At 30.1% G+C, this 13,258-nt stretch overlaps 1 protein-coding gene across 1 annotated transcript; it reads right to left on the reverse strand.

Annotated features, from left to right (window-relative positions):
* Window positions 1-3,424: 3,424 nt before the first annotated feature.
* Window positions 3,425-5,443, reverse strand: LOC105128903 (cytochrome P450 81D11-like). The gene is made up of 2 exons (XM_011030758.1): window positions 4,465-5,443; window positions 3,425-4,075 (listed from the first exon to the last, which is right to left on the reverse strand). The coding sequence occupies exons 1-2, from the start codon at window positions 5,341-5,343 to the stop codon at window positions 3,455-3,457; spliced, it is 1,500 nt and encodes a 499-aa protein (XP_011029060.1). The 5' UTR covers window positions 5,344-5,443; the 3' UTR covers window positions 3,425-3,454.
* Between the last annotated feature and the right edge of the window lie 7,815 nt (window positions 5,444-13,258).

Raw genomic sequence — 13,258 nt, forward strand, 5'->3', positions numbered from 1 at the left:
AAGTTCTCATCATCTTCTTCTTCTTCTCTTTCTTTATTATTATTACTACTACTACTACTATTATTATTATTATTGTTATTGTCATTGTTGTTATTATTATTGTTACTATTATTATTGTTGTTGTTTTTATTATTATTGTTGTTATACTATTGTCATTTATAATTTGTACAATTAACCTCCCTGTGGTTCAACCCCGGTCTTGCCGGGTTATTTATTATTTCGACACTCCTGCACTTGGGAGAAGACATCAATCTTTTAGTCGTGTCACCTACCTTGTACGTAAGCATTGTTAGTGACCTTCATTATCTCTCATTCACTCGGCCTGATATTGCTTTCGTTGTTCATCGTGTTAGCAAATTCATCCATCAACCGAAATAGTCCCACTGGATATGTGTAAAGAGAATCCTGTGTTATCTCAAACACTCCATCTCCTACTGCTTACTATTGTCTTGCAACAGCTCCTCCACATTTCAAGCACTCTTTGATGCAGATTGGGCAGGGGACATAGATGATCGTCACTCTGTTGGTGCCTACTGGTGTTTCTTGGCTCAAATTTAATTTTCTGGCATAGCAAACAATAGGCTACAGTTGCTCGTAGTAGTACCGAGGTTGAATACAAGGCTCTTGTAAACACTGCAACTGAACTCCAATGGTTACAATATTTAGCTGCAGAAATTGGTTTGCACTTATCTCAAAGTCCCACTCTTTGATGTGATAATAATGGCGCCATGTATTTATCCTCCAATCCGATGTTTCATCCATGCACAAAGCACATCGAGATTGATTTTCACTTTGTCGGAGATCTTGTTCCTCAAAAAAAAAATAATTCAATTTTCTATCTAGTCGTGGTCAGATAGTCAATGTCCTTACAAAACCATTCTTTACTACTTAGTTCAATTTTCTATCCTCCAATCTTAACATTCGCAACCTCCCGTTTAGATTACGGGGACGTGTTGAAGATATTATCAAATCTATTAAAGATAATACTGATATTGAAGATAAACATGATCGGAGATTACTATCATGATCAGGGATCACTGATACTAAAGATAATCGTGATCTCTGATTATATCTGCATAAGAGATTATCATTGATACTGAAGATAATCATGATCAGTGATTATTGATACTAAAGATAATATTATATCTATTAAAGATAATACTAATACTGAAAATAATGGTATTCATATCTGCAACAGATATTCTAAGAATTAAATTTATATCTTATCATTCAGTGCATTTTTAATGATAGGATTTTTTAATTAGGATTGTAATATATATAAAACCATGGTGTAACAGTAAAAATTAATTCAAGCAAATATATTTATGTAATACTTCTGCACATATTGCTCTCTATATTTTTTTATCTTTCAAAAAGGTACTTTATATGAATTTAGTAATTGATGTTGTAATTATTATGGATTTATGCTATAAGTGAACATCTTTTTATTAATATTAAAAAATTCACCCACAAGTGGTGAAGGGAATGGACTCGGTGGGAGGTTTTGGATCTCGTTTAGAAAGTGTTTTGTAATTATATACAAGACTAAAAAACAGAAAAAGGAGAGAGATGTTGCCATGGATGTCCCAGTAGCCATTCGCCTTGTTTCTGAAAGGTGTGCTGTGCTATGCTGTGTCGTGATAAATCTATAGATTGATTTATAAAGAAGTAGTTTACTTAATAATTGAGTGGAACTCTTCGACTTTCAAGCTTGCCACCATTCTAAAACGGAACGAGGACAAAAACTGAGTGAATAAAATAGCAAGGTGCTGGAAAGATTGCAGACTTGTAGCAGGCAGAAAAGGACGTCTAAAACAAAAACAAAAAAGATGATAGCAAAAGCATAACAGATGCTAAATCAACAGAGTCTAATGGCCATTTCGGAAAGTAACAAGGCAAATTCAGCAATTGCTCGGTAATTATGCTCTAGTAGCATCTCAGATTAAAATGCAAATTCTTAGCTGCACAACATCAACAAAGCATTAAAAGTAATGGGGGGACTTGAAAGGTGTGTTCATGAATAAATCGATAAATACGAATCTAAACGTAAAACATAATGTATCAAATTGATACAAATAGATATAATATTTAATTTAATCAGACATAATATTTAATATTTAATACAAATGGTTTTTTATGCCCAAATTAAACTTAAAAAAAGGTTGTCGTTTCGGAAATTTCTTTATTTTTCTTTATTATTATAGGATTTTTTACTTGATTAGGTTTGAAATATTTATTTAATTTGTATTTTATTAGCTATGTTAGTTTAGCTTATTTTTTAAAACAATCTTGCAAATTATTAATATTCAAAACCTGTTAAATTAGAATTCTCTTTACAGCTTACTTGTAAATTTAGAGTTTACTAGTGAATTGCTTGCGCACTACCATGAGAAGATTTTCGGTAATGTTATTAAGCCCATCAAAACTCCTTGGGTTATCATAATGATTAATCAATTTGATCTTTAAATGGGGCTGAATTTTAAAATAAACAATAAGAAAATTCACTTAATTGGCCTGGTTTGTCGCCCGCACTAATGATTTAATTAATCTGGCCAGAACATAATTTTTTTTTTTTAAGGAGTGACAAGGATTTAGATTTTTTTTTTAAAAGAAAAAAAACTGCTTATAATGTTTTATCATATTGCATATTCACAACACCCAAATTTCCTAATGTCGTGCCCTGGTTGCATACATGTACAATCGTGCAAATTGACTGCCATACATAAAGTAGCAAATCAATGCAGGCAGGATAGATGACACGTGACTGCTATTCTTTCCATTAGAAGTTAAATGGGAGGCAGTATCACAACTCCAGCTGTCTGAAATCGTAGATATGATTATTTTTTATTTAAAAATATATTAAAATAATTTTTTTATTTTTAAAAAATTATTGTTAGTATTAATATATTAAAAAAATTAAATATTAATTTAAATAAATTAAAAATATTTTAATTTTTTTAAAAAATAAATTTATGAAACTCAAAAACAAATAAAAGCTATTACTTCTTAGTTGAGGGTGCTTGGGAGTATTTAATTTTTAATTATAAATTTATGAAAAAAATATTTTAAAATATTTTATTTTTAATATTAATATATTAAAATTATATAAAAATATAAAAACATAATTTTAATAAAAATAAAATTTTAATAAAAAATAAATGATACTAGATCTAAATATTTTAGATTTACTTGAAGTAAAGTGAGGTTAGATTTTCTATGCAGTACGATCGCTTTTGAAACACAAATAACAAGAAAAACCACACCTCACTGAAAATTAAAAACACAAACTCTTTATTGATTTTATTTTTTTTTAAATCCCACAAACAAACCAAACCTTATCTTACCTCACTAAATTCCAAAAGTCACCCTACAAAGTTTAGGTTATGTAGGCCGCATAACCTATGTGTAGCGTCACATCAAGATGTCAAACAAAAGTCATCCAAGAATATGCGGTTTATATTTGAGAAAGATGTGTAAGCATACGTGGGCGTGCCCTACATATAGCTTCTAGTGGTTTTGCCTTCGGAAGGGTGAATCCGGGACTCTCGGTCATGTCCACCATTTTATCACCAATCTTCTGCCACTCGAAACATTGAAGGAGCGAGCCCAATGCTAATCCCACCACTCTCAGGGCCAAGCCTTCTCCAGGACAGCTCCTCCTTCCATGCCCGAAAGGCATCAACTTAAACTCGTCTCGTCCCCCCTCTGGGTTGTCGAACCTCTCAGGTCTGAATTTTGTAGGGTCCGGCCAGATTTTAGGGTCATTTTGAATGGCCCACATATTTACAGAGAGCATCGTGCCACGTGGAATGCGGAATCCTCCAACCAGACATTCTTCTGATGACTCATGAGGTACTAGTAACGGAGCAGGCGGGTACATCCGTAACGTTTCATTCAGGATGCTGCGGAGGTAAGGAAGTTGGGCAAGATCAGCTTCATCCATCAAACGATCATGCCCAATATGCTCGTCGATTTCTCTTTGAGCCTTCTCGAGAACTTCGGGATGGTTAAGCAAAAGTGAAAGTGCCCATTCCATTGTAGTAGATGAAGTGTCTGTTCCCGCCAATAAGAGCACCTACACGCCAAACCAAATTGTGGTAATTAATTCCACAGACGATGCAGGTGCTGTAACTTGACACGGCAACTCTAATAGTGGAGATATACTACTGCTTGTAGAAATAAATAAATAAAAACACGATGCAAAAAGAAAGTCACCAAAGTGACCTCTCCTACACCCTGGTCAGTTCAATGCACCTCGGTTGTATCCTGTGACTTGAATATTCTAATACACAAGTTTTGCTATTGCGCATTGTCATTTTCTTGACAAAAGCAAGATCCAAAGACAAAATAATGAACATTAATTTAACAATCCTGAATTATAACCTAAACATTAAAGCATTATGATATCACTACTCAATTTATCATAATTATCAGTAAGCCAAACAACATGATTAAAGATCTTACCAGCACAATCCCTTTGATGATATCGTCCGTGTAATACTCAGGTTCAGTTTCTTGCAGAGAAAGCAGAACCTGAATCAGATTCTTTTTCTTTTCGCCACAACAATCACTCTCCAATATTTTTCTCCGTTGCTCTTCTATCAAGTACTGCATGAAACTATCCCTCTTTATATGGCACTCTATCATTCTCTTCTCCATCTTTTTTGATTTAATCCACGGTATGTAGTCTCCAATAATGGTTTTCCCACCTATCAAGAAGGTTTCAGCATGAATTGCTCGAAACTTTTTTGCTTCTTCCATATCTGAAACATTCTCTCCATAATATCTCTTTCCAGCTATCATCCGCATCATGATGTTCAGTGTCAGTTCGAAGAAAACAGTTTTCATATCTACAGTATGCTTCTGATTACGAAAGAGAACACAAATCATTGACTTCACCTCCTCCAGACGTATGGCAGAAAGCATTTGGAGGCGGTATGCAGACAAGACTTCAATAGAGACGATCCTCCTAAGGTTTCGCCAGTGGTCGCCATAGGGTGCCCAAGCAAGGCTTGTGGAGTTGTAGGCAAGATGCTTTGCAATGAGCAAACGTGGGCGGTTAGCAAAGACAACATCATTTTTGGTAAAGCATTCCTCAGCTATTGAAGGGGATGAAACAACAAGCAGTCGACGAGATCCCAGCTGGAGCAACAATACAGGGCCATGTTTGCTAGAGATTTCTGATAGTGTCCTGTAAATTGGCTTCCTCAGTAGGTAGAGATGGCCAATGATTGGTAGTGAAGGAAATGGACCAGGAGGGAAGTTTTTTATCTTGTCAAGGAAGTGCCTTGTTATGGCATACAACGCTAAAATCACAAGAAAGTAGAGAATCAAGGTTGCCATGGATTTGTGGACGGCCACTGTCCTTGTTTTTTAGGAAGGTGTATGAATTATATTGCGCTTTGTATCGAATCTATCCAGATACCTGTTACTTAGTACTTGTAGTCATTCTAATCCAAGAAATTCTCGAAAGTCGTCCATGCCTGTCTTATCTCATCAATTGAAAAAGGGCGCTATGGACGTGATGAGGTCAGTGCAAACGCATTAGTGGTGAACTAGTAACATGCACAGTTTTTAAGACCTTTTAAATATACTTGTCTGATTGATATGAAAGGCATTTTTTAAAAAAGAATTAATATATAATATAATCTTAATTAAATTGATTTTAAAATATCATTTAATATCAAATAAAAAATATTAGAAGATAAGCTATCACGAGCTGCGACTTTTGCCAGGTTCTGAACTCTAGGTGAAATGCGATAAAAACAATGGCCTAAAAATGTTTTTTTTTTAAATAATTTTTTTATTTTAACTTAGTATTTTTTTATGTTTTTAAATCATTATATTACTATTACAAATAATTTTTTAAAATAAAAAATATATTATTTTAATATATTTTTAAATAAAAAATATTTTAAAATATAATTATTAGCAGGGACACCCCCGTTGTATAATACTTTAAATTACCGAGAGTAGTTGCGACGTAATTTTCAGAGATGGAAAATGTGAGGGCCGTGGACTCAACTTACAACATAAGTCCAACAATCAAAGTTGCCAAGTATGAATTTCACTAAATCCTTGTCGAGTGATACGTAGTATTTCAGATATTTTTTCAAAATAATAATAATCATGAATGTGAAATCATACTGCAGAACATATTTTTCAAATATTAAAATATTAATATATTAAGTAATATATTTTAAAAAAAAAAGTAAAATATCAGATTAATCTGAAATAAATCTAATTAATTTTTAAAATTTATTATCTAAGTTGTATGATTATAATAATTTTGTAGAAAATAAATTAACATATTATTCAACTCCATCCAATAAAATGTTTAACATTGGAAGTTAAAAAAAAATCAATCTAAAAAATTTAATAAATCTAAATAAACATATCATGATGTGAGTTATAAGATTAAAATTAAAACACTAGTTCTTAAACCCATTGACAACTAATGAAAATTTAAAAAGAACAAAAAAATAATAATTCTAGTTACTTTATTAAACTAACTACTTAAATCAATTCATCAAGATAACTTTATAAAATATAATTTGAAAAAAAAAAAAAAAAAGAAGTTAAGCGAATCCTCGGCACAGTGTAAAAAAGTAATTTCATTGATGTATAATTTTTTTAAAAAAAATTCTTTGATTCTATTTAAATGAAGTTTTTTTTAAAAATAAAAATAAAGCAAAGCCCTCTAAAAAGAAGTTCGGGAGTCTGGCCTGATGGACACCAATAACCATGGCTGTGTAAACCAACTGTCCAGTCTAGCATGTTGATTCAGAAAACTGAAATTTAGAATCCGATTCAGACAGGTTTTATAGTTTAGTTATACAAGACAAGACTGCATTTTTATAGAGGATTTTTCTGAGGTTTCGCCAGTAGTCCCGGCGAGGAGGTCAAGCAAGGTTTGTAAAGCACCTTGCTTGCAGGGCCATGTTGACGAACAAATTTGGACAAGAGTCCAGTAAATTGACTTCTGATGGAGGGAGAGATGGCGGAGACTGGTGGGGGAGGGAACGGACGAGGTGGGGGAGGGAGGTTTCGGAATGAAGACAAAAAACTGAGTGAATAAAATAGCAAGATGCTAGAAAGATAGCAGGCGGAAAGCGACAGCTAAAAAGACAAAAATTATTATAGCAAAAACATAATAGCATTTCCCATTCTCAAGGGAGGTGATATCTCTTAATAATTGTGCTAAATAATGAATCTGTCCAAAATGTTGTCGGTAAGCTCTTAAATCTCTGAAGCATAAAATATTTTTGCTTTGTTTTGATTTAAGAATCTAAATTATTTTTTACTGATGAATCATTTGCTGATTGTTTACATGGCAGTAGGTGCAATATGAGCTAGTACATGAAAAAAAAAAAAGAAGGGTTGATGATCTTCGAGCTGATTATAAATCTTTGCACTGCATATACATCTAACAAGGTTCTGTGAATTAACTTCTAATAGATTCAGAAATGGATCGGCAAATTTGTGTTCTTAGCCGGTACAGGAGTTTCAAATGTTTAGTTTTTCGGTTTGAGATAGTGAGATGCTCGAGTGAAAGTTAAAATTATTTTTTAAAATATTTTTTTATTTTAAAAATTTTATTTTTAATATCAAAATATTATAAAAATTCTAATTTAAAAAAAATATATTTCAATAAAAAACAGGTTGTCTCAGCAGAATCAATATGGATATTATAGAATAATTCGAAGTTAGAAATTTCAAACACGTGGAATGATAAAGAAAAGGTCTCCTCGAGAATTTTCTTTTCGTAGAGGCGTGTTGTTGGTTTCTAGGATCAGGTTGCTATCAATTTATGCACTAGTTGTTTAACCATTGAATCTGTTTTCATCGTGTTCTTAAAAATTTTATTTTTTTTATTAAAAATAAAATTTTTATATTTTAAATAATTTTAATTTATTAATCTTAAAAATATTTTTAAAAAATATAAAAATATTTTAAAAAACAATCATAACAATATACAACCACACCGAGAGAAACTCAGATTTTGCTTTTTGCACTGGTTACCGATCATTGATTTTCCTCATTTCCATGTATATTCCAGCAGCAAATTTGGACGATACTGCTTGGATAAGGGAACGCAAACCATGAATCATGTCTAGCAGATTGTTTTTGTGGCACAGCCGCATTTTTAAAGACATTTAATTTTTTTTCTTAAAATTATTTTTGTGTGTTTTTTTGATAATATAAAAAACAAAATAAATATTATTTTAATATATTTTTTTAAAAAAAATATTTTAAAAAATAACCACTGTAAACACTACCCAAAATATTTAGATTTCAGGGATGTCGGGGCTTCTGTCATATTAAGTAACTTTAATGCTGGTTAAAATTGCAGGCAGCTTAGTTTAGCACAATCCAATTTGATCATGTTGTTCTATTCCTCCTGCACCTATTTACAAATTATTATTATTAAGAGAGTTTACAATTTAAGCACCTATTTACAAATTATTATTATTATTATTATTATTAAGAGAGTTTACAATTTTAAATGGCGATGATTGATATCCAGTCACATATCATTTGGATAGAGTTGCTAAAAGCATCTGGTATAGGCACTGATTTTTCTAGATAATAACCCATATAATTAGTAAAGGTGTCAAAAAATAACTTTGCAAGTAGACGACTTTAAACCCAGCCTGCCTGCTCTGATAAAGCAAGGAGACACAAGAGGTAGGGTCATGCCACCGCGCTGTAATAGCTAAAAACAAGAAATGGTAGGCTGAGAGTGCTTTCTTTCTTTGGCAGATTATGTGTAAGCTGTTTGATAAAGAAAAAAAATAGTATTTACTGTTTATAAACCCCATTATTTACTGTATTTGCAATGCAAGGGGAAAGAAGCAGCTCCAAGCTTGCCTTTTCTTCTTCTTTCAGTAATAAGAGGGTTCAACTTCTTCCTTTTCTTCTATAATTTTATGTTTTCACTGTTTACATAAACAGTGGAGATATAAAAATATAAAAAAAGAAAAAAAATGAGGAGTAAAAAATAAAAATAGTTAATTTTATCATTCAACTCCAACACCAAGTAGACATTGAGAGGAAAAGAGGCATAACATAGAAATAATTAGAAAAATGCTAAGCTTTAATCTTTATTTCCTCCTGCTTTGCTTTTAGCAACATTACACTGTTTAAATAAATTTTTATTTATTTGAACAGTGTAGCAACACGCATGCTGCTTTACCTTGCTAGGTCACCGGTATGGGTTTGTGACCAGGTTGGGTTGGTTGGGTTTAGCCTAGTCCATATGAGCTGGATTGGATCCGATCTAAATATAAATGCATTCACTCAGTCATCTCAAACCTAAATACATTGAATTAGATGTGACCTAATAAAAAAAATTATTTTTTTTATAAATATTATGTTTTATTTGAAAAATTAATATTTAACATGATTCAATGGCACTAAATAATTATATTTGAAGAAAATTGTATGATAACGTAACATTTACAGAATTTGATCAAAATTTCAGTTTTATTCCTGATAATATTTTACCTGATATTGCACGCTTAGAAAACCATATAAACTGTACTACTTGTTAGATAGATTTCATATGTGATGAAATTGTATATAGTTTAATGCAACAATAAAATATAATTTATATAAAATATGGTTTATTTTATGATGTAATAGGAGTAATTAAACCGATAATATTTCAATAAAAAACCACCCATATTAATACATGTCTCTTTTAATTATTTTATAATCTCAGTTTAAAAAATATTATCTAACCAAATATATTAAACTACTTTCTGTTCAATCTTAATTTCAACTACAGTTTTAACCAGATATATATTTTTTAAAACCAACTTCAACTAATAATATTTTTTATAAAACAATTTATTTTTAAACCATAACCACAATAATTATTACAATACCAAATATATTTATATATCTATAGTTAATTGGGTTAATTCCATTTTTATGAATAAGATAACGGGCTTGCAAGATCGTTCAACTTCTTCTTCTTTTATAATTTCATGTCTCCATTATTTACATAAACAGTAAAAATAAAACATAAATAAGGAGTTAAAAAAAAAAAGGTTAATTTTATCATCTAACTCTATCACCAAGCAGACATCAAGAGGAAAAAAAACAGAACATAGAAATAATTAGAAAAATGATGAGCTTTAATCTTCATTCCCTCCTGCTTTGTTTTTTGCAATATTAAATTATTCAAGTAATTTTTTATTTATTTAAATAGTGTAGCAGCACGCGTGCTACTCTGCTTTACCAGGTCACTGGCATGAGCTTGTGACCAGGTTGGATTGGTTGGGTTTAGCCTAGCCTATATGGATTGGACCAGATCTGATTCAAATATAAATGCATTGACCCAAGTCATCCCAGATCTAAATACATTGAATTAGGTATGACCCGATAAAATAAAAAAAATTTAATTTTTTTATAAATATTATGTTTTATTTGAAAAATAAATGTTTAACATGATTCAATTGCACTACATAATTATATTTGAAGAAAATTGTATGATAACGTAGTATTTACAGATTTTGATCACAATTCCAATTTTATTCCTGATAATATTTTACATGATATTGCACGCTTAAAAAATCATATAAATTGTACTACTTGTTAGATAGATTTCATATGTGATGAAATTGTATATAGTTTAATGCAATAATAAAATATAATTTATATAAAATATGGTTTATTTTATGATGTAATAGCAGTAGTTAAACCGATAATATTTCAATAAAAAACCACCTATATTAATATATATCTATTTTAATTATTTTATAATTTCAGTTTAAAAAATATTTTCTAACCAAACACATTAAACTACTTTCTGTTCAACTTTAATTTCAACCACAGTTTTAACCAAATATATATTTTTTCAAACCAACTTCAACTAATAATACTTTTTATAAAATATTTTTTTTTCAAACCACAATTATAATAATTATCATAATGCCAAACATATTTATATATCTATATTTAATTGGGTTAATTCCACCTTTATGAATAAGATAACGGGCTTGCAAGATTAGTTTAAATGGATTTTGGTATTTTTAAAAATTATTTTTTTATTTTATTATTAAAAATTGAGTGGGTTGGGGGTTTAAACTTTTTCTTCTTATATTTTTATAAAATTATTTTAATTTCAAATTTTAAGTTATGAGATTAACCAATTCACTCAATATTTTTTTTTTTATCTTAAGAAACTCGTATCAATACTTCAATATTTTCTTGTTTGAAAAAAATAATATTGCAGGCATAACAAATGCGAGTGAATGAAGTAGCCACACTGCATTCATTGAAAATTTCCCCTCTTTTTTATTTTTTTATACGCTGTACAACCACAAAAAAATGAAAAAAGTTGTTGCCGCGGCAGCGTACGGGCAAGCCAGCGAGTCATAAATTAAATAAAACGAAAACAAATCCACAAGAAGCTATCACGAGCCACGAATTTTGCCAGGGTTGAACTCTAGGTACGATGCGTTTAATACAAGGGCCACCTAAGCTAAGAAACAAGACTTTCAGTTACCGAAAGAAGCGGGCAAGTACTTTTCAGACATGGAAAACGGACAGAGATTATGGTAAAAGATTCAGCTTTTCATTTATTTGACCCTGTGGGTTTCTTCGTGTAAGTTTTTCAACTCTAGTTTTATCACGTTTTAGTCATGAGTTATAAAATAAAATAAAAAAATCATAAAAAATAGAATTATAAATAATCAATACTCCAATAATTAAAAACATTAATTAAGCATGGTATCAGTGAATTTTTATTGGAGAGTAGAGTTAAATAGAGGTGATTTTGTATCTATCTATACTAAAAAAATAAATCAAGACTTGTAATAATAACAGAGTTGAATAGATTGTAACCTTTTTTATTTCTTTTTTTATTTAAATTGCTAGAATAATTTTTTTTACATATAACTTCATTAAAATAATATTTAACTAATTATCCAATTATATTACAGTTTTCAAAGAATTAGAGTACATTTTTTATAATATTAACAATTATATGATGATTAGTTATATATTAACTTAACATGTGAATTTTTTTTTAAAAATTGTTAATTAACCATCAATAAGAATATAATATTCATTTTTTTTATTTTTTATTTTATATATTTTATATAATTTTCTTAGATTATTATTTTTATATTTACTATTATTTACATATAAAAAATTAAAATGATATTACTTTAATAATATTTTTAAGAACTCCTTGACCCGTCAATCATTGAGTTAATTTAGTTGTAGATCGACTGGTTGAGTGATTTGAATTTATCCGGTAAACATCCACCATGTTTTTTTAAAAAAAACCCGGCCCATGTTAGATTTTAGATTAATAAATCACTGGGATGACTAGCTGAGTTTTCGGAACTTGTTGTGACAAATTTGTCCCTCTCGTCTTGAATTAGCAAGCACTCAAGAAGCCCAAACTTACAATTATAGAATTGTCCTCTGAAAGCAGAACCTCGACGGGGACTGGAAACCTCAACCAAAGCCTAAACAAAAAGAGAAGAAGCCACTTCAAAACTACGTTAATAATGTTTTGATCGGATTACAGATTTACAACACTCCAATTTCCGAATATCTTCTTGCGCAGGATACATGTACAATAGTGCAAATGCAAACAAACAGTAGCCTGTAAATGGACGCAGGATGTATGATACGTGACAGTTATTCTTTCGACTAGAAGAGAAATGGAAGGCAGCCATTTTTTATTTCATTATCAATTCCATGTGGTCTATTATGACTCGTGTGGCAATAAATAGCATGTGCTAGCTAATAAACTTCAATTTAATAAGCTTAAAAAATCTTCAAAATGCTCCATTTAGTGTATTTAGGTATAATAACGTCATGACTTCAATTTAGAGTAGAAGCCTTGTACACGAGATCACATTATAGAAGGAACCTAAATCTGTAGGCTTGATCTAAAAGAAGAGCTTAACTCTATGAGCTATAAAAAGTATATATATTTTTATTTTAGTGGGTTCGGATAATTTATCCAAGCCTAACTCTTTCTTGAATATTTTTTAGGATTCCATGTGAGCACCCTCGGTTATTTATACTTATACAATATATATTATTTTTTATTAAAATACAACTCATAATATCAAAATGATTAAATTATATTTTTGTCACTTCTCTTCACAAAATAACAGATCTCACAGATTATAAATACATTATAAATCTTTTAAATATAAAGTTTATAATTTTTTTATTCTTAATATTTTTTACATATATATTTTTAGAGTTTATTTTTAAAAAATATTAT

Source organism: Populus euphratica, unplaced genomic scaffold, assembly GCF_000495115.2.
Source record: "Populus euphratica unplaced genomic scaffold, PopEup_1.0 scaffold2.1, whole genome shotgun sequence".
Classification (NCBI taxonomy): domain Eukaryota; kingdom Viridiplantae; phylum Streptophyta; class Magnoliopsida; order Malpighiales; family Salicaceae; genus Populus; species Populus euphratica.